At 49.7% G+C, this 22,612-nt stretch overlaps 1 protein-coding gene across 1 annotated transcript in view; it reads left to right on the top strand.

Annotated features, from left to right (window-relative positions):
- Window positions 1-14,720: 14,720 nt before the first annotated feature.
- LOC138303495 (zinc finger protein 398-like) overlaps window positions 14,721-22,612 on the top strand; it is a 41,400-nt gene continuing 33,508 nt past the window's right edge. Inside the window, exons 1-2 of the mRNA XM_069242674.1 lie at window positions 14,721-14,856; window positions 16,512-16,638. Coding sequence (XP_069098775.1) covers window positions 14,833-14,856; window positions 16,512-16,638 — 151 coding nt within the window. The 5' untranslated portion in view covers window positions 14,721-14,832. The remainder of the gene's footprint in view (window positions 14,857-16,511; window positions 16,639-22,612) is intronic.

The following is a 22,612-nucleotide window of genomic DNA, read 5'->3' as shown; positions in this document are numbered from 1 at the left end:
GCTTTGCATGTCTCCTAGATAAGCCTTGGCTGCTCATCCACAGCTACCTCGAGACAGCCTGGCTTCTAGACACTGACTACACTTCACTGAGAGGGGATACCTGGACCTGGTATAAGGTGTAAGTACCTTGGGCACCCAACACACATTGGCGCAGCCTCCTACACTAATCTAATGTAACTCCTAAGGATTAGGATTATGATCATAATAGATAACCCGACAATCATAAAAGTTATGAGATCAAAGAAAATAAGTACCTTAAGCATTAGTCATCACACAACCCTAATCAACAATGTTGAAACTAATTGTATTACATATCAAACTGCCACAATGTCAGTTGCTGAGTCACGTAGTACCCCCTGTATACCAACTATGAACATAAACATGCCCTAATGATCTCTCCAACTACAGACTTTTGCCTTAGTAACACATTAAAGAAATATGTAGCAGTACATTAACTCTCTGCAGGCCTGGGGTATGATACGTCTGAGGTCGTACAGTGTGTCATGATCCCTTTCTCTTTCTCTCTGCAGTGCTGGGATCTCTGGGATGGGCAGTTACACGTCTGAGGTCACACAGTGTGTCATTCACTCTCTCTCCTCTCTCTGCACTGCTGGGGTCTCTGGGCAGTGATACGCCTGAGGTGACACACTGAGTCATTAACTCTCTCTGTAGTGCTGGGGTCTCTGGGCAGTGATACGCCTGAGGTTACACAGTGTGTGAATAACTCTCTCTGTAGTGCTGGGGTCTAAGGGCAGTGACACGTCTGAGGTCACACAGTGCGTCATTCACTCTCTCTCCTCTCTCTGCAGTCCTGGGGTCTCTGGGCAGTGACACGCCTGAGGTCACACAGTGAGTCATTAACTCTCTCTGTACTGCTAGGGTCTCTGGGCTGGTCACTTACACGTCTAAGGTCAAACAGTGTGTCATTCACTCTCTCTCCTCTCTCTGCAGTGCTGGGGTCTCTGGGCAGTGATACGCCTGAGGTCACACAGTGAGTCATTAACTCTCTGTGCAGTGCTGGGGTCTCTGGGCAGTGATACGCCTGAGGTCACACAGTGAGTCATTAACTCTCTCTGTAGTGCTAGAGTCTCTGGGCTGGTCAGTTACACGTCTAAGGTCAAACAGTGTATCATTACCTCTCTCTCCCTTCCCTGTACTGCTGGGGTCTCTGGTCAGTGATATGCTTGAGGTCACACAGTGTGTCATTAACTCCCTCTCCTCTCTCTGCAGAGCTGGGGTCGCTGGGCAGTGATATGCCTGAAGTCACACAGTGTGTCATTACCTCTCTCTCCTCTCTCTGCAGTGCTTGGGTCGCTGGGCAGTGATATGCCTGAAGTCACACAATGTGTCATTACCTCTCTCTCCCCTCCGTGTAGGGCTGGGGTCTCTGGTCAAAGATACGCCTGAGATCACACAGTGTGTCATTAACTTTCTCTGCTCTCTCTGCAGTGCTGGGGCCTCTGGGCAGTGATTCTTCTGAGGTCACACACTGTGTAATTACCTTTCTCTCATCTCTCTGTTAATCTGGGGTCTCTGGGCAGTGATGCGCCTGAGGTCACAAAGTGTGTAATTAACTCTCTCCTCTCTCTGCAGCACTGAGGTCTCTGGGCAGTGAAATGCCTGCAATCACAAAGTGTGTCATTAACTTTGTCTCCTCTCTCTGCAGTCCTGGGGTCTCTGAGCAGTGATACGCCTGAGGTCACACAGTGAGTCATTAACTCTCTCCCCTCTCTGTAGAGCCGGCATCTCTGGGCACTGATACGACTGAGGTCACACAGTGTGTCATTAACTTTGTCTCCTCTCTCTGCAGTGCTGGGGTCTCTGGGCAGTGATATACCTGAGGTCACGCAGTGCGTCATTACCACTCTCCTCTCTCTGCAGTTCTGGGGTCTCTGGGCAGTGATATACCTGAAGTCACACAGTGCGTCATTACCTCTGTCTCTCCTCTCTCTGCAGTGCTGGGGTCTCTGGGCAGTGATATACCTGAGGTCACACAGTGCTTCATTACCTCTCTCCTCTCTCTGCAGCGCTGGGGTCTCTGGGCAGTGATAGACATGAGGTCACACAGTGCGTCATTACCTCTCTCTCCTCTCTCTGCAGTGCTGGGGTCTCTGGGCAGTGATATACCTGAGGTCACACAGTGCGTCATTACCTCTCTCCTCTCTCTGCAGTGCTGGGGTCTCTGGGCAGTGATAGACATGAGGTCACACAGTGTCATTACCTCGGTCTCTCCTCTCTCCGGAGCACTGGGGGTTTCTGGGCAGTGATATACCTGAGGTCACACAGTGCGTCATTACCTCTCTCCTCTCTCTGCAGCGCTGGGGTCTCTGGGCAGTGATATACCTGAGGTCACACAGTGCGTCATTACCTCTCTCCTCTCTCTGCAGTGCTGCAGTCTCTGGTCAGTGATACACCTGAGGTCACACAGTGTGTTATTACCTCTCTCCTCTGTCTGCAGTGCTGAGGTCTCTGGGTTGTGATATGCCTGAGGTCACAAAGTGTGTCATTAACTCTCTCCTTTCTCTGCAGCGCTGGCGTCTCTGGGCAGTGATACGCTTGAGGCCATACAGTGTGTCATTAACTCTCTCTCCTCTCTCTTCAGCACCAGGATCTGTGGGAAGTGATACTTTTGAAGTCAAACAGTGTGTCAAAAATTCTCTCTCCTCTCTGTGCAGCACTGAGGTCTCTGGGCAGTGATACGCCTGAGGTCACACAGTGAGTCATTAACACTCTCTCCCCCTTCCCTGTAGCACTGGGGTCTCTTGTTAGTGATACGCCTGAGATCACACATTGTGCCACTACCTCTCTCTCCTCTCTCTGCAGTCCTGGGGTCTCTGGGCTGGTTAGTGATACATCTGAGGTCACACAGAGTGTCATTACTTCTCCCTTTTCTCTCTGCAGTGCTGGGGTCTCCAGGAAGTGATACGCCTGAGATCACACAGTGTGCCATTAACTCTCTCTTCTCTCTCTGAAGTGCTGAGGTCTCTGGACACTGACACGTCTGAGGTCACACAGTGTGCCATTAACACTCTCTCCTTTCTGCAGTGGTGGGGTCTCTGGGCAGTGATACACCTGAGGTCACACAGTGTGTCATTAACACTCTCTCCTTTCTGCAGTGGTGGGGTCTCTGGGCAGTGATACACCTGAGGTCACACAGTGTGTCATTACCTCTCTCTCCCCTCCCTGTAGGGCAGGTGTCTCTGGTCAGTGATACACCTGAGATACCACAGTGTGTCATTAACTCTCTCTCCTTTCTCTGTAGTGCTGGGGTCTCTGGGTAGTGATATACCTGAGGTCACACAGTGCGTCATTACCTCTCTCTCCTCTCTCTGCAGTGCTGGGGTCTCTGGGCAGTGATACGCCTGAGATCACACAGTTTGTCATTAACTCTCTCTTCTCTCTCTGCAGTGCTGGGGTCTCTGGGCAGTGATACGCCTGAGGTCACACAGTGTGTCAGTAACCCTCTCCTCTCTCTGCAGTGCTTGGGTCTCTGGGCAGTGATATGCTTGAGGTCACACAGTGAGTCATTAATTCTCTCTTCACTCTTTGCAGCGTCGGGATTCACTGGATAGTGATACGCCTAAGGTCACACAGTGGGTCATTAACTCTCGTTCACTCTCTGCAGCGTCGGGGTGACTGGATAGTGATACATCTGAGGTCACACAGTGGGTCATTACCTCTGTCTCTTCTCTCTCTGCAGCGCTGGGGTCTCTGGGCAGTGATACACCTGAGATCACACAGTGTGTCATTAACTGTCTCTCTCTCTGCAGTGCTGGGGTCTTTGGGCAGTGATAAGCCTGAGGTCACACTATGAGGGTCATTCTGACCCTGGCGGGCGGCGGGAACCGCCAAATGGCCGCTCCGCGGTCAGAAGACCGCGGATGCCATTCTGGCTTTCCCGCTGGGCCGGCGGGCGACCGCCAAAAGATCGCCCGCCGGCCCAGCGGGAAAGGCCCTGCAACAAGGAAGCCGGCTCCGAATGGAGCCGGCGGAGTTGCAGGGGTGCGACGGGTGAGGTTGCACCCGTCGCGATTTTCACTGTCTGCTAAGCAGGCAGTGAAAATCTTTCTGGGGCCCTGTTAGAGGGCCCCTGCACTGCCCATGCCAGTGGCATGGGCAGTGCAGGGGCCCCCAGGGGCCCCATGACACCCGTTCCCGCCATCCTGTTCCTGGCGGTAAAAACCGCCAGAAACAGGATGGCGGGAAGGGGGTTGGAATCTCCATGGCGGCGCTGCTTGCAGCGCCGCCATGGAGATTCAGCCCATGCAGGGGAAATCCGGCGGGAAACCGCCGGATCCCCTTTTCTGACTGCGGCTTTACCGCCGCGGTCAGAATGGGCTGGGAAGCACCGCCAGCCTGTTGGCGGTGCTTCCGTGGTCCCTGGCCCTGGCGGTCTTTGACCCCCTATGTGTCATTACTTCTCTCACCTCTCTCTGCAGTGCTGGGGTCTCTGGAAAGTGATAAGCCTGAGGTCACAAAGGGTGTTATTACCTCTCTCCTCTATTCAGTGCTGAGGTCTGTGGGCAATGATATGTCTCAGGTCACACAGTGTGTCATTGAATCTCTGTTGTCTCTCTACAGTGCTGGGGTCTCTGAGCTGGACAGTGATATAGGTCACACAATGTGTCACTACCTCACTCTCCTCTCTCTGCAGCATTGGCGTCTCTGGGCAGTGATATACCTGAGGTCACACAGTGCGTCATTACCTCTCTCCTCTCTCTGCAGTGCTGGGGTCTCTGGACAGTGATACGCTTGAGGTCACACAGTGTGTCATAACCTCTCTCTCCTCCCATTGCAGCGCTGGGGTCTCTGGGCAGTAATACGCCTGAGGTCACACAATGTCATTAACTCTCTCTCCTCCTTCTGCAGCGCTGGGGTCTCTGGACAGTGATACGTTTGAGGTCACACAGTGTGACATTACCTCTCTCTCCTCTCTCTGTAGTGTTTGAGTCTGTGGACTTTGTAGTGATATGCCTGAGGTCACACAGTATGTTGTAATCTCTCTCTTCTATCTCTGCAGTGCTGCGGTCTCTGGGCTGGGTAGTGATATGTCTGAGGTCACACAGAGTGTCATTAACTCTCTCTCCTCTCTCCTTAGTGCTGGGTTCTCTGGACCGGGTAGTGATATATGCCTGAGGTCACACAGTGTGTCATTACTTCTTTTTCCTCTGTCTGCAGTGCTGGGGTTTCTGGGAAGTGATACACCTGAGGTCACAAAGAGTGTCATTACCTCTCTCTCCTCTCTCTTTAGTGCTGGGGTCTCTGGGCTGGACAGTGATACATCAGAGGTCACACAGCGTGTCTTTATCTCTCACCTCTCTCTGCAGTGCTGGGGTCTATGGGCTGGTCAGTGATACGTTTGAGGTTGCAGAGTGTGTCATTACCTCTCTCTCCTCGGTCTGTAGTGTTGGGGCCTCTGGACTGGGCAGTGATACGTCTGAGGTCACACAGTGTGCCATTAACTCTCTCTCCATTCTTTGCAGCGCTGGGGTCTCTGGGCGGTGACACATCTGAGGTCACAGAGTGTGTGATTAACTCTCTCTCCTCCCTCTGCAGTGCTGGAGTCTCTGGCCTGGGCAATGATACGTCAGAAGTCACACAATGTTTCACCAACTCTTGCTCTTATCTCTGCAGTTTTGGGGTCTCTGGGCTGGTCAGTAATACGCCTGAGGTCACAAAGTGTGTCATTAACTTTCTCTCCTCTGTCCAGTGCTCGGGTCTTTGGTCAGTGATATGCCTGAAGTCACACAGTGTGTCATTACCTCTCTCTCCTCTCTCTGCAGCGCTGGTGGCTCTGGATTCAGAGAAGGTTCCTGAAGAGCTGACCCTGTCAGAGGACGGGAGACGCGTGACATGGCCGTGGCAGCTCCTACTGTACCATGTCAGGGTATACAGTCCCTATGGTTGTGTGCTGGGCAGGGAGGGGTTCGCGTCGGGTGGGCATTACTGGGAGGTGCAGCTGCTGCATGAGGGGGAGGCGTGGGCAGTGGGGGTCGCACAAGAGTCTGTGAGAAGGAAGGGGTCTATCAGTGTTTCCCCTGAGAAGAGGCTCTGGAGTGTGGAGCGGTGGAGTGATGATGGTCAGGACTGGGCTTTCACCTTTCCTCCCACCAGCCTGCATCCCCATCATCTCCCCCTGTATCTGGGGGTGTACCTGGACTATGAGGGGGGGCGGCTGTCCTTTTACAACAAAGTCACCTGGGAGCATCTCTACACCTACAATGACACCTTCACTGGGGGGCTGTACCCCTACTTCTGTGTTGGGCTAAAGGCAGACCTGCGCCTGGTGTAAACCCCCCTCCAGGTCAATAATGGGACAGAGACCCCCCCCCCAAATGCTGTTTGATTTCCTGCTTCTTGTGGCACCAAAACCCCTTAACTTGGGGCTGCACCCCTATTTCTTGTTGCGCCTCGTGTCATAAATCAGTCCATCTGCCCCAGCATCTCCCCGGGGGCTTCACACCGACTTCTAGCTACTGATAGACCCCCGCTGGGGTAGAAGCTGGAGCCTGACTGTTGGAAATGGCATCTCTGCAGGGTCACCCCCACACTTTTTGCCTTCCTCCTCTCCTTTTTCTGACCTAATTTTTGCTGGCTTTAGGACTCTGGACACTTTCCCACTGCTAACAGTGCTAAAGTGCATGCGCTCTCTCCCTAAAATCATGGTAACATTGGCTGATACCCAATTGGCATATTTAATTTACTTGTAAGTCCCTAGTACAGGGCACTAGAGGTGCCCAGGGCCTGTAAATTAAATGTTAATAGTGGGCCTGCAGCACTGGTTGTGCCACCCACATAAGTAGCCCCTTAACCATGCCTCAGGCCTCCCACTGCAAGGCCTTTGTGTGCAGTTTCACTGACACTTCGACTTGGCATTTAAAAGCACTTGCCAAGCCTTAAACTTTTTATAATTTCTCCTTGTTGTTTCCTCTTTCTATGTGTGCTCCATTCTGCAGGACACATAGAAAGAGGAAAACATCTCCCATGATTGTTTCTTTGCAGAAAGGTGTCCCTTCCTGCACACACACAATCCTGCATGCAACCCAAGCACACTTGCATCACGGTGCAAGGTTGCCTGCATTGGCGCTAGGCTGCAGAAACGTCACTAGCGCAGGGGGAAAGAACCGGAATGCACCATATTACTTAAATACTGTACATTCCTGCCCTTTCCTTTGACGCAGGGAAGCAGTGTCCTGCGCCAAAATCTCATCAATATGCCCCTTATTTTTTAAAACTCTGCCACAAAGAAATTGGCAATAACAAGAAATGTGACAGCAATTTTCTCCCGGCTTAATTGGTCACAAAGGCTGCATTTTAAAATGTTTTGTGGTTATGGCATTTGCTGCAGAGAGCTTTGTGTGTCCAGTAATACTCAGGGAATACTAATAAAGGTAGGATAACTCTGGGTAATGCATTATCTGGATATATTTGTGTTTGTATAATCACAGGTTTGACTCAAAGTAGCATAGAAAGTTAATGTGTCTCCTGCAAAGCATGCAGATGACTGATCTTTTTATGTAAATAGGTAAGTGGGTTACTGCTTTTAACACAGATCCTTCTGCTACTTGCTGTTCATAAATTGCAATCCATCTGAAATAACACGATGAGCTATGAAGGAAGATATGTAACTCCTATACCTTCTATACCACATTGTCTGATGTAATACGTTGTGTACTTTGAGCTACACATGTGTATGATATTTTGTCAATGTATAATGTGTGCTTATGAAGTAAAGCGCTCTGACACCTTACATTGGGATGAATAGCATTATACAAGAAATAAACAATTTGTGTTTTTTAAATTGCTATTCGTGTACATACATTCTTACAGTGCACGCATATATCTTTTATGTAGAAATTAAATAAAGTCAAACGTTTGCCTCCAAATCGTAGTTTCTCTTAAGTACTTGTAAGGTAAATGATGTCTGCCTTTGGTTCCCCTTTATTGCGTTGGTATCTGGTTGTGAGACTCAGCTCCCAGTCAGGATTAGACTAAAGAAAGGGGAAGAACTCTTTAAATTCAGATTTTTTTGCATGGGTTCGGCTGGAGGTGAAAATGAGAAAGCCCTCGCCCTGCCTGCAAGTTGCTCCTGGGAACAGAAAGTAGACAACAGACAGGTGCTGCTGAATGTTTCCCGGTGCCAGAAAATTACACCAGGACAAGTTCAGCATATTTAATTGGGGCCCAAACTCCTGGCAGTGAGGACGATGCCCACGCTGTGAAAATATTGGGTGGACGCCCTCTACTCGTGTGTACTCTGACTTGTGCTGTGCAAGTATTAGCATGTTACAGGAAAGATCTCTGGCAGTACAGCAGTTCACCATAGTCATCACATGTCATAACACAATGTTGATGCACAGGCAGCAATCACGCGTTTCAACTCCTTGGGGTGGAAAAGGTCTGTTGCATGTGTCTAAAGATAAGGATAAACTTGTTCCAAAAGCAGCCTTGTGAATTTCAACTAATACGCTGCAGCTCATATCTGCTGTACTCTCAGATAAACTCATTGTGCATTAAGTGGGAACCTGACTGCAGAAGGGTCATGCACACATTAAATTGTTATAAATGTTTGATAAAGTATCAAGGCACTCAGGTGTCTCACATAAACACACTTAAATTGTGCACATGAAGGGCCTGATGTGTGGTGGCTATGCCCAGTGTGAGGGAACCTTGCACGGCTAATGTTTATACTGGACCCATATCTTCCAAGAGGCTCCACGTGACGAGGAAGACCCCCCCAACCTGGTGCTTCAGGGGACCAAGCTCTGCTTGCTGCAGTTTCTGAGCTGTACCTTAAATGCTGAAAGAAAAACTACAAGTCCAAGTGTGCAACTTATTGCAGGTTCAAAACGAAACCCAGGATGAAGGGCTCACATGTGAATGGGCTGCACGTCGCAGTTACTGTATTTATTAGGCGGTATTAAGAGAAGCTTGGACTCTTGCAACTCCTGCATCTCAGTGCAGGGCATGTTAATGGAGATGTATACATCGCTGCATGACTCAAAAGCAACTGGCAAAACATTTATTTCTCCTGAGATGATGTTCGCCCTCGGTTTTCTCTTCCTACTGCTTATCTTCTTAGCCCTCTGGGCTCCCTTGCCTTCCCCTCTGCCGTCTCTTCCTCTTCCATTTCACTTCATTTGCTTCCAGCTGTGTTCCATTCCCTCCACTTCCTTTCACAGTGACGGGAGCTTCCTTCCCTCGGTTATTTTTCATTGCATTTTCAGTATTTCTCTCACCCTTTAATCGGCCTCCAGCGGTTACGCGAGCCGTTGTTTCCGGGGCTCGGGTGCACCTTCAGCAGGTAAATAGAAAGTGAAAGTACTCGGCACGGCTGAGGCTGTGCTCGAGACCCAATGACAGAAGAGATGGGCTGCTGGGGATTTTAGCAGCAACCAATGAGAGGCAGCGGGCTGTCAGCCAATGGGAGCCTGCGCTGCCCTGAGAGAGCTATTCTATATCAGGACCGGAGGCGAGGATTATGCAGATCTTTCTTCACTTTTTATTAATTAGCAAGTTCAAAGTTAAACACAAAATGAACAGAAAAACTACAAGTTCCATGAAGCCGCCGCCATGGTAACCAGCATCCAATGAGGACCCTTCAATCACGTCCATATAAATGTTCCCAGGTGTGTCAACCGTCCTCTTTCTTCACTGCTACGAAGTCAGATAAGTGCCGTTTTTCTGCCTCCGAGTAGAGTTTGTTTGAAGTTTAATGTTTGTTTGCTGGCGCGTTAGCCTTTTTGCTTTCAGGGCTTCGCGCGTTATTTTTTCCTTCGTTTATGGTTGTTGTAGCAACGTTGCTACGCGAACCTCTGCTTTCAGAAGCGTTCCGCTCGGACGTTTCTATTATTATTATTTATAAATACACGTCGGGCCCACTAGAGGGCGCCCGAGGTGTATTTTTGCAGCGTTTTCGGGATTCGAGTGATTCTAAGCTCGACGCTCGAAACTTCAGGGGTTTTTTGCAATATTTTTTGCAATATTTTTTGAAGTTGTTTGTAACTAAGTTGCTATTGCTTGGTTTTCCCTGCCCTGTGACACCTCATTGGTAGGATATTACCCCGAAGGGAAGTACTTTTGTTTTTTCTTCACAAAATAATTTCTAATACGACAGAGGGGGTAGGGAATTACCCTTTATAATATCTATAGGGTGTTTTCTCTGTCATTATTTTTTGTATTCGTCTGAACCTCAGTATGCACTCCTCTCAGGAACATGAACCTTTCACCAACATGTCCCCAGGGGAGGGTCCCTCGCACAGTACCCTTCCCCCTGGGATGGACGCTTTGTTTTCACAGGCAATTTCACACGCGTTGGCCCCCCTTAGGGACACCGTCGCTAAACTGACGGAACAAGTCTCCAAGGGGACGGGCATGTTTGGTATGACGGGAGTGGAGGGTACTACCTCTACCCTTCCGGCTCCCAAGAAACAGCGCAAGCGCGACGCGGGGCACCTGGAGGATAGTGAATTTCTATCTCACTCCAAGAGTGCGCGCGCGCATAAGCGTTTACCCTCCCGGGAGGGCCGTTTGCCCGGAGCAATGGGTGATTTCAGTCACCACCTATGGAACCCTGATAGCGGGTCACCTAGAGGCATCTTGGAAGGTTCAGACGACGGGTCCTCTGGAGACGATGACTCAGGCCGTCCTTGGCGTCCTGGCGCTTCGCTACCAGATCCTTTGGGGCTGGGGGATTCGGACTCGGACATGTTTGAACCGGAGGGTATCTATCATCCGCGTTCATCAGAGTGGCGTCTTGACCACAGGGTGGCCGACTATGTGGCCAGCAAGATTAGGCAACCTTTGGACAAGGAAGTGCGTCCCCGTTTACGGGCGGAATGCCCACGCCCTTTTCTTTCCGATAAGGTTGCTTTTACTCCAGAAATAGACCCAAAAATGTGTAACTTTTGCCAAGTACACTGAAGATCCCCTCGAGATTTCGGAGGGAGATTGCGTTTTTTCAAGAACAATTGGAGGCGCATTACATCAGATGCATGGATTCTACAGACAGTATCAGGGTTCCAGATAAAATTCTGGGGTTCCCCGTGTCAGGATTCTCTGCCAACACCGATAGTGTTCTCAGCAGAAAACTCCAGGCTTATAGACTTGGAAATTCAAGATCTTCTGCACAAGGGTGCCATATCCTTAGCGTCCCTTCACCCCACAGGTTTCGTAAGCAACATCTTCTTGGTAGAAAAGAAAGACAAGGGGTTTCGGCCTGTTATCAATCTTCGGGCCTTCAACGATTGGGTCATTTACAGGCATTTCAAAATGGAGGGTATTCATATGCTCCGAGACCTCCTCCTGCAAGGGGACTGGATGGTGCGTCTAGACCTCAAGGACGCATACCTCACAGTCCCTATATATTTCCCCCTCATCGCAGGTTCCTGCAATTTTTCTGGAACGATCAGGTCTTCGAATTCACCACTCTCCCTTTCGGGCTATCCTCAGCACCGTGGTGCTTTACCAAACTCCTCAAACCGGTCGTGGAAACCCTGAGATCGCAAGGCATACGTCTCATCATTTACCTGGACGACATCCTCTTAATGGACCAATCCAGGTCTCAACTGCTATTCAACCTGAACACAACTATTGCTCTTTTCCAGGATCTGGGTTTCGTCATCAATCAGCAAAATGTCGGAGCTCACTCCGACCCAGTCATTGATCTTCCTCGGTTTTCGCATCGATTCTCGGTCGGCGTCCCTCAGTCTTCCGACGACCAAGATATCCAAAATAAAAAAGGAAATCAGGAAAGTCCTTCGTCGCGACAGGATCTCGCTACGGCAATTAGCCAGAGTGGTCGGTCTGCTTTCTTTCTCTATTCAGGCCATTTTTCCAGGTCCCCTTCATTACCGGGCTCTACAACGCCTGAAGGCCTTTCACCTTCGTCGAGGGGTAATGTATTCCGAGCTCATCTCCCTGTCTCAGGAGGCAAGCACGGAACTTCGTTGGTGGCTGGATCACATGGAGGCATGGAATGGCAGAGCCATTTTCGGAGCTGCCCCAGACCTGGTAATAGAGTCGGACGCCAGTCGCCAGGTATGGGGAGCTCGATGCGGGGACATCTCGTTTGGGGGACGCTGGACCCCGCAGGAACTGACCATGCATATCAATTGTCTGGAGCTCCTTGCGGGATCGTTTGCGATCAGGTCTCTGACGAGGGACAGGGTCTCATGTGTAGTGCTACTACGGATGGACAATATATCGGCGGTACAATACATAAATCGCTTAGGGGGGACACGATCGAGAGCCTTAGCGGAATTGGCAATGGATTTTTGGCATTTTTTGCCTTCAACACCAAGTCTCGGTAACAGCGGAATATCTTCCAGGAGCCCAGAATGTTCGGGCGGACTGGAATTCCCGGTTTCTCACGGACTCCAGCGATTGGCAACTACATCTTTCAATTTTTCAGGCGATCATGGCCCGTTGGGGTCCTTGTTCGGTAGATCTCTTTGCATCCAGATGGAATGCTCATCTTCCCCTATACTTCAGCTGGCGCCCGGATCCAGGAGCAGCGGCAGTAGATGCGTTTCTCCAGCACTGGGGGACACTTCAGGGTTATGCTTCCCACCTTTTCTTCTTATCCCGCGGGTCGCAGCTCAGGTGCGTCGTCAGGAGGCGACAGTGATTCTAATAACCCCCTGGTGGAGATCTCAGGCGTGGTTCCTGACTCTACTGGAACTCTCTTGCGAGTGCCCTCTTCGTCTCCCGGTTTTTCCATCGATCCTCCGGGATCCGTCGGGGCTTTATCACCCCCTGGTCCTTCAGGGTCATCTTTTCCTCATGGCCTGGAAGATTTCAGGCATCGTTGGCAAGACAACCGACTTTCGCAAGAAGCTAAAAACTTCATTGCACAGGCATGGGCCCCTGGGACATGCATGCGATATAGATCTGCATGGAACAGATGGGCCCGTTGGTGTGTGGGCAAACACTGTGATCCCGTGGGGGCCAGTGTTACAGATATAATGAATTTCCTCGCAGAATTAGCGGAGTCTGGTCTAGCTTATTCTACGATCAACTCTTTTCGTTCAGCCATCTCCGCGGGCCCCCCCCCCTCTGAACAATCACCCTATTGGGGAACACTCCTGGATTTGTAAACTTCTCAAGGGTATTAGACTCTCTAGGCCTCCACAACCCAGATACACAGAGCTATGGGATGTCAATACAGTTCTTAATCTGTTAACCTCTTGGCAGGATACTCACCTTTTGTCGAGAAAGGAATTGTCCGCCAAATTAGCCATACTTTTGTGCCTCATCTCATGTAAACGGGTATCAGATATCAGAGCTCTGGATGTTTCATCTCGAATCTTTACTCCAGAGGGAGTCACTTTTACTATCTCTCGGAGAACGAAAAATCTTACCAGGTCAGTATCCTATCCAGCTTTCCCTGATTCACCAAAACTATGTGTCGTTAGATGTCTTAAAGTGTATGAAGAAGTGACCATGGGTCTTAGGCCTGCAGGCGAAAATCAATTATTGATTTCCTTAAAGAACCCATTTAAGGCGGTTTCTTCTCCTTCCATTGCCAGATGGGTCAGATGGATTCTGTCTGAGGCAGGTATTAATATTCAGGTGTTTGGCGCCCATTCGGCTCGTGGAGCCATGGCTTCAAAGGCTGTACAGGTGGGTGGTAGATTAGAAGACATTATGCATGCGGCTGATTGGTCTTCTGAATCTACTTTTAAACGTTTTTACTTTAAACCAATTCATGAGGCAGCCTCTCTGGTGGTGAGTAAGCTTTGAACCTGCATAATCCTCGCCTCCGGTCCTGATATAGAATACGAAATTTCCTAGCTATCGTGAAGGAAAGTTTCAATTCTATTAAGGACACGGAGGCGAGGATTATCCCACCCACATACTACTCACGAGTCTGTTCCCACCCGATCTGGTCTTCTTACTGAGGTGGTATATATCTTTGCAATAATTTCTCTTATATTTGCTCTTATGTTTAGTTTCATTAAGGGGAATTGATAACTATTATGCTTGTACTTTGCATTACAGTTTCAGAAAGTGTATTGTTTCCATTCTTTTCTTAACCACACATTGTGACGTTTTTTTATCAGTATAGTCCTAATATCATCATCTTTTGTAGGTTCCGGGGCTACAACCAAATTGATTCTACCAGGATTCCTTCCGCAGTGAAGTCGAGGACGGTTGACGCACCTGGGAACATTTATATGGACGTGATTGAAGGGTCCTCATTGGATGCTGGTTACCATGGCGGCGGCTTCATGGAACTTGTAGTTTTTCTGTTCATTTTGTGTTTAACTTTGAACTTGCTAATTAATAAAAAGTGAAGAAAGATCTGCATAATCCTCGCCTCCGTGTCCTTAATAGAATTGAAACTTTCCTTCACGATAGCTAGGAAATTTCGTATTCACGGCAATAAAAACTCGAAGCTGCATCGCGCCTTCTGAAGGTACTCGTCTGCGCCTGCGCAGCTGATGAGTGTCTCGCCTGCTCAGGTGATTAGTATCACTACAGAGCATGCTGATGCTCCGTCTCCGGCTGCGCAGGTGATTAGTGTCTCGTCCTCAGAGGACGCTCCTTCTGAGATTACGCAAGTGATCTGTGTCTCGTGCTCGGAGGCGCTCCATCTGCGCGGGTGAGTAGTGCCTCGTCCTCGGAGGCGCTTCGTCTGCGCGCGCGCAGGTGATCGGTGTCTTGTCCTCGGAGGCGCTCCATCTGCGCGGGTGAGTAGTGTCTCGTCCTCGGAGGACGCTTCGTCTGCGCACGCGCAGGTGATCGGTGTCCCATCCTCGGAGGCGCTTCGCCCGCGCACGGTGTCCGCGGCTCCGTTACCTGGAACCCCCGAGAGGGCGGACAAGAGACATGTCGGAGCGGCCTTCAGAAGAGGTGACCCCCCAGGACAAGGTTCCAGCAGGCGCGGCCCGTCCTTCAGGGCGGAGCCCCCCCCCCACGAGTCATTCTGGCATTGCCCCAACCCCCTACCCTTGCCTCCCCCCCCCCTACTTTTGCCCCCCCCCAGCCCTTCCCTTCTGCATTGCCCCCCCCCAACGAGCTCCAAGGCCTTGTCTCCCCCAGAGCCATTCGGTCCTTGTCCCAACGTCCAAAGCCTTCTCCCGCCCGAGCCACTGTGCCCCCCCCCCCGAGCCCTTCTGGCCCCCTCACCCCCCTGCAGGCCCTGCCACTCTCCCCACAGACCCCCTACATGTCCCCCTCTGAAACCCCAAACATAGTCACCAAGCCCCCCCCAGAGTATCCCCAACATGGACTCATCACAGACCCCCCCCAAAGAGACTTCCATAGCCTGCCCCCCCCCCCCACATACACAACTGGCAGTGCCCCCCCCCACTGATCACATCACACTCTACACCAAAAGACCCTCAGATACCCCGACAGACCACTTCTGACACATGCTCCACAGACCAGGTACGTAGGACTCCCACAGACCCTCACATAGCCACACAGACCTACCAAAGACCCTCATATAGCACCAAAGACCTACCAAAGACCCTCATTGCCCCGCAGACCTTTCAAAGACCCTCACATAGCCCCACAGACCTACCAAAGACCCTCGCGTAGCCCCACAGACCTACCAGAGAACCCTCAAGAAGCCCCACAGACCTACCAGAGAACCCTCGAGAAGCCCCACAGACCTACCAAAGAACCTCATATAGCACCACAGACTTACCAAAGACCCTCATAGCCCGCAGACCTTCCAAAGACCCTCGCGTAGCCCCACAGACCTAACAAAGACCCTTGCGTAGCCCCGCAGACCTACTAAAGACCCTCCTGTAGCCCCACAGACCTAACAAAGACCCTTGCGTAGCCCCACAGACCTAACAAAGACCCTTGCGTAGCCCCACAGACCTAACAAAGACCCTTGCGTAGCCCCACACACCTACCAAAGACCCTCCTGTAGCCCCACAGACCTACCAAAGACCTTCGCGTAGCCCCACAGACCTATCAGAGAACCCTCGAGAAGCCCCACAGACCTACCAGAGAACCCTCGAGAAGCCCCACAGACCTACCAAAGAACCTCATATAGCACCACAGACTTACCAAAGACCCTCATAGCCCGCAGACCTTCCAAAGACCCTCGCGTAGCCCCACAGACCTAAAAGGACCCTCACATAGCCCCAAAAACTCACCACAAGTGTCCCCAAAGATTCTAGCATAGACCCCGGAAAGTGGCTACATGGATTTGAGTTTGAGACTGGCTTGAAGTAAAATTTGGAAACAATTTACTTTTCATTTGTCTGTATTTTAATTCATGGACATTTCACAAACCTTTAGCATGGTGTCTTGTCTTTCTTATATTGCACTTTACTTGTCCGGGTGGCCCAATTTCTCACATTTATGTACTCAAGACATTTATTAATGGACAGGTCTGCTGGTGTCTCAGCAGCTATCACAGCCTTGCGATGGAGAGATAGGCAGATGGGGAAGTTCTAGGAAGACCTTTTCCTCACCCATGCAGTTTCACCATCACACTGTATTTTCTTACATGAAGTTGTTAACCTTTGATATAAAACCTATCGTTTTAGGGACAGGTAAAATTCCGGGATGTCTCAGTCTGTTTCTCTGAAGAGGAATGGAAGACTTTATATCAATGGCAGAAGGATTTTTACCAGAATGTGATTAAGGAAATTCACCAGGCCTTGTTCTTGATGGGTAAATATGTAATGACTGCATTTTATTGCAAATGGTTTTACAGTCATTGTGTCAAATGTCCTGTTTCTTAAAATATGTTTTGATTTATTTTTGCAAAATCTGTCACATTGATCAGGACTCTGTGTGAGTATCCGGGAAGAGACTATAAAATAAAAATTGTCTTAAAATGCACCACACTCTGAAGCCAAACTGTAGACACTGGAAACATTTGCTTACCATGAATAAGGAAACATACCAGGAATGGTGCAAAGCTATCAGAAAAACATCAAAAGTCCCCTTGACATCAAGGCCTTTATTCTGGTTTTTGTAAGTGTTCTGCTAATTTTCACTTTTTACTAAATAGAAACTGTTACTTACTTTAAGGAAACCCCACCGTATGCACAGCTATCAGTCTCGAAATTTATCTTATCTCTATCCCAAAATCCTTTTTCCCTATGCAGATCAGCAGCAGAGGGTTAGAGGAATCACAGACAGCCAGGCTGTACATCATATCTTCTCGATCAGCCCCTCTAAAAGTACCTAATGTCCTGCCATGTACAACACCACCCACAGACAAACCCTTCTCTTTTTCACCAAGTCCAAAAACATATAGCTGGTGCCATGTCACCCGCACAGTCCACTCCTGGCAATACCTCACCCTCTTCTCAAATACAGAAAATCAAATCTACTTGGCATGCAGCCAATATCCAATACCACCTCTGTTCATATTCTTCCCCCTGCCAGCCCACAAGGCACCTGTCCTCTCTCAGTTTGAGTAAAGGGAAAGCCAGCACTTCAGCCTCCCCTTTCCTGCCATTCTGATTCTGCGTAACTCCAGCTACCAGAGGAGTCTGTGCTTAGTATAGCAAGGTTTACTCATACTGTGTGTGTGTGTGTGTGTGTGTTTTAAAGCACAAACTCCAGTTTGATGAAGAGCTGTGAGCTTTGCGTAACAATTACTACATTCTATGATTGTATAATACATTCCTGTAAAATGGGATAAAAATGGGAGGTTGTAAAACACAACCTGTTTAAAACTGTTTAACATAATTATGTATCAAGTGGCACAAAGTAATTTCTTATATTTATTTTAACAGTGGCATATGTGTGGTACATGGGTGGGGCCAAGGGAATTAGTCGACATCAGAAGCCCAAATTATGCAGCAGGGTTTAGTCAGTTATGCAACCAGAAAAAGAGTCTGTACCAAGCCTAAGCCGTTAACAAAGAAAAGGTCTGACCAGCTGTACAGGACCTCCTTAATTTTCCGATGTTCACCCGGTGTGACAATCTGGAACAGAGAGATCTGGCAGGCATATAAGGAGAAAAGAAGGATGTCATATAGGTAGCAGGACAGAGTCATGCACAGTTTTACAGTAAAACCATAGGGCCAAATGTACAGAGGGATCTTGCTGCCCCATTGGACCCCTCCTGCTTTGCAAATGTTGACAAAACAATTTTTAAGAGTAGGCAGTTGAATCAAACCAGTGGCTAATCTTAAGAGTTTGTAAAACTTTTCTTTCTCCTTTTTTTAATTACATCTTTTTATTTTTTAATTATATCCTGTTAGAAATGAGGTCTCTAGTTGGCAGTCGGTTTGCACCCTGTCCAAGTAGGAACCCTCACTGTATTCAGGATAAGGGAGATACCTGCTCAGATAACCCCTGCTCACCCCCTTGGTAGCTTGGCACAAGCAGTTAGGCTTCTCTCAGAAGCAATGTGTAAAGCATCTGCACATAACACATAGTAATGGAAACACTACAAAAGGACACCACACCAGTTTTAGAAAAACAGGCAATATGTATCTGTGTAAAACAAGACCAAAATGAGAAAAATCCAACATACAGTAATAAAGATATGAATTTAGCAAGAATTACTTAAAAATGTAGTTCCTTGAAGTCGATAGCTCAGTTTGGCGCTATCACGGCCTCGAAAACAACAAATCCAACAGTTGAGGCTGGCTGCAGCGGCATGGGCCAGCTGTGGTGTCGGGAAGACCCGCAAACAGTACCTTGGAAATGCACGGCATTGTGATTCTCCCAACGAGGTCCGGAGAATAGCTTTGCTGGCGTCGCAATGTCTATTCTGAAGGTTGGTGCGGGGACTTCGGGCCCTTGAAGTCGCACGTGTTGCAGATCGGACTCCGGGCTAATGAAGCGAGGAGCGCTGGCGTGGAAGGCATTGGGGATGCGGTGCAAAGCGGGACAATGTGATGTGCGGTGCCCACAGGACACAGTGCAGGCAGCGGCTCGGTGACATCGTCCAGCGGCGGTGGTGAGACCAGGGCTGTGGTGTGAAGCGGGGTGGTGCGGTGTCAGCAGGTCACGGTGCAGGCAGCGGCGTCATTGTTGCTGAAGCGTGGTCGTCGGTAGGCCCAAGTTGTGGTGCGGTGCGGGATGGGCTCCGTTCGGCGTCCATGGGTCACGGTCCAGATAGGGACACCTGGTGACGACACTGGAGTCGATGGCACTGGCGTCGGTGGACCGGGGTTGCGGTGCGGGGTGGGACGGTGCTTTGTATAGCTCATGAACGGTGTCCACAAGCCACGGTGCAGGCAGTGGCGCCGGTGTCAGCAGGAGTAGCGGCGTCGGGCATGACCAGGCTGCGGTGTGAGAAAAGCAATGGCAGAGTGCAGTGCCCACAGGTCACAGTGCAAGCAGCAGGTTGGTGGGGGCGTCGGTAAGACCACGTTGCGATGTGAATGCAGGGCAGTTTGGCCCTGTGCGGCATCGGCAGGTCACAGTGGATTTTCTTTTTGAACAGCACAGAACACACAGTTCCCAGTGCTGCAGGCAGATGAAACTGAAGTCTTTGGTATCTCTGAGACTTCCAACAGGAGGCAAGCTCTACTCCAACCCCTTGGAGAACTCTCTCAAGCAGAATACACAGCAAATTTGACCCTTTGTCCTCTTTTAAGGCAGAAGCAGAAACCGCAGGCCAACCCAGAAAAACACACACAGCAAAGGGGCAATACTTCTCCTCCAGCTCTTCAGCTCTTCTCTTTGGCAGAGGTTCTCCTTGATCCAGAAAGATTCTAAAAGTCTGGGGTTTTGGGTCCACTACTTATACCCCTTTTTGCCTTTGAAGTAGGCCTAATTCAAAGGAAAGTCTCTGCTGTTGACAAGATCATGCCTTGCCAAGATCAGGCCTCAGACACACACCTGGGTGTCGGAGACTGCACTGTGTGAAGGCAGGCACAGTCCTTTCAGGTGTAAGTGACCACTCCTCCCTCTACCCTAGCCCAGATGGCCCATCAGGATATGCAGGCTACACCCCAGCTCCCCTTGTGTCACTGTCTAGAGGGAATTCACAACAGCCCAACTGTCAGTCTGACCCAGACGTGGAATACACAAGCAGGCAGAGGCACAAAATGATTTGAGCAAAAAAATACCCACTTTCTAAAAGTAGCATTTTCAAACACAGTTTAAAAACCAACTTTACCAAAAGGTGTTTTTTTAAATTGTGAGTTCAGAGACTCCAAACTCCATATTTCTATCTTTTCTCAGAGGGAAACTGCACTTAAAGATATATTTAAAGGCAGTCCCCATGTTAACCTATGAGAGAGATAGGCCGTGCAATAGCGTAAAACTAACTTGGCAGTATTTCACTATCAGGACGTGTAAAGCACACCAGTACATGTCCTGCCTTCTAAATACACTGCACCCTGCCCATTGGGCTATGTAGGGCCTACCTTAGGGGTGCCTTACATGTAGAAAAAGGGAAGGTTTTCAGGTCGAACTGGCAGTTTAAAACTGCACACACAGACACTACAGTGGCATGTGTGAGACATGTTTACAGGGCTACTCATGTGGGTGGCACAATAATTGCTGCACGCCCACTAGTAGCATTTGATTTACAGGCCCTGGCACCTCTGGTGCACTTTACTAGGGACAAACCAGTAAATCAAATATGCCAATCATGGATAAACCAATCACCAGTACAATTTACTTAGGGAGCACTTGCACTTTAGCACTGATCAGCAGTGGTAAAGTGCGCAGAGACAATAAACCAACAAAAACAGATCAGAAAACTGCCAACTTTTCCTGAAGTCATGTATTTTCCATGGATTTCTATGATGGAAACTTCAGGATTCTGCAGGAATCCACAAAATTCCTACTACCTAGCATTGCTCCATCTGTACTGGTTAAAAAACTTCCCCACTTGTGTGGCTCAGCCTAGTGCTAGCGACAGGAACAAATCCAGCCGTGGTCAATAGGAGTTCTACGCATGGGCTTCCATTGTACTTGGTTTTATCTGTACTTATTTCTGCATTAGGCCCAGCCACACAAGTGGGGCAGCGTTTTTATTGGCACATGTGGGGCATTTTTATCAGGAGACTTGGAGGAATGCTGGGTTGAATGACGTTTGCGGCTCAAGTCAGATTCCAGAACTTTCCATCACAGAAATGTGAGGTGAGGAAAATGTGTTTTTTTTAGACACATTTTGAGGTTTACAAGGGATTCTGGGTAAAAAGATGGGGTGAGAGTCACACAAGTAACCCCCATCCTGGATTCCCCTATGTGTCTAGTTTTCATGAATGTATGTTTCCCCAGATGCCAGCTTAGCTAGGGCCCAAAATCCACAGCTAGGCACATTGCAAAAAAACAGTCAGTTTTCAGTGGAAAAATGTGATGTGTCCACGTTACATTCTGAGCCGTTTCCTGTTGCAGGCACTAGGCCTACCCACACAAGTGTGGTACCATTTTTATCGGGAGACTTGGGGCAACAAGAATTAGCAGAACAAGTGTTATTACCAATTGTCTTTCTCTGCATTTGTGCCTTTCCAATGTAAGACATTATGGCCCTCATTACGACCCTGGCGGTTGGTGGAGAAGTGGCGGTCTTACCGCCAACAGGCTGGCGGGAACAAAATTGGAATTATGACCATGGCGGTTACCGCCATGGTCATCCGTCACTTCTCCGATCCGACCGCTGGCCTGGAGACTTGGGTCTCCAGCCTGTTGGCCGTCACAAGACCGCCGGCGGTATCACAACCCAGCTGACCGCCATGGATTTCATGGGGTTGGGAACCGCCATGCAATCCATGGCAGTAAGCACTATCAGTGCCAGGGAATTCCTACCCTGGCACTGATAGGGGTCTCCCCCACCCCGCTTCCTCCCCCCAGCCCCCTGCCACCCTCCAAAGGTGGCAGGACCTCCCTTCCCACCCCTACCCCCAACATCGCAACCCAGACACACACCGTACACGCATGCATACACCAACACACATACCTGCAGATATATCACCAAACATGCCAACAGCCTCATACACGCACACCCACATACAGACAGACAGACATGCACACATTTCCAAACACCACACCCCCCGCATGCATACACGCCGTCACACACCCCCTCTACATATTCACACGCACACCTCCATTCACGCACACAACACACAACACCCCCCACCCCCCTCCCCTAACGGACGATCAACTTACCTGGTCTGTTGATCCTCCGGGAGGGGACGGGATCCATGGGGGCTGCTCCGCTGCCAGCACCCCATCAACAGAACACTGCCACACCGAATCACGGAACACGATTCGGTGGGCGGTGTTCTGTCGATGGGGCGGTGGAGGTGGCGCAACCTCCACTTCTCTGCCGACCGCCAGTATGGCTGCTGGCGGCTCTCTGTCCGGAAAAGGACGGAGGGCTGCCAGCAGTCATAATTCGCAGAGCGGAAAACCGCCTGCACTGGCGGTCTTCAGCACGGCGGTCCCTCGGCGGCCTTGCAAAAAGACCGCTGAGGTTGTAATGACCACCTATGTAAGAAAGTAGTCATTTTGAGAAATGCGCTCTGATTCACATGTAGTATGGGCTTTGTAGGAGGCTGGCCCTCTATGTAGTGTGCAAAACCAGGCACTGTGTAAAGGGGCCGGGCAACCACACATTGGTTCACAGAGGTAAAAAAAAATAGACCACCTAATGCTCTACTTTTTATAGTAACTTGGCCTAGCAGTTAGGCTGATCTTGGAGAAGTGCAAAGCATTTGTTGTA

Source organism: Pleurodeles waltl, chromosome 7 (assembly GCF_031143425.1).
Source record: "Pleurodeles waltl isolate 20211129_DDA chromosome 7, aPleWal1.hap1.20221129, whole genome shotgun sequence".
Taxonomy (NCBI): Eukaryota; Metazoa; Chordata; class Amphibia; order Caudata; family Salamandridae; genus Pleurodeles; species Pleurodeles waltl.
The sequence above is the reverse complement of the archived record's forward strand: the minus strand, read 5'-3'. Positions and strand labels throughout refer to the sequence as shown.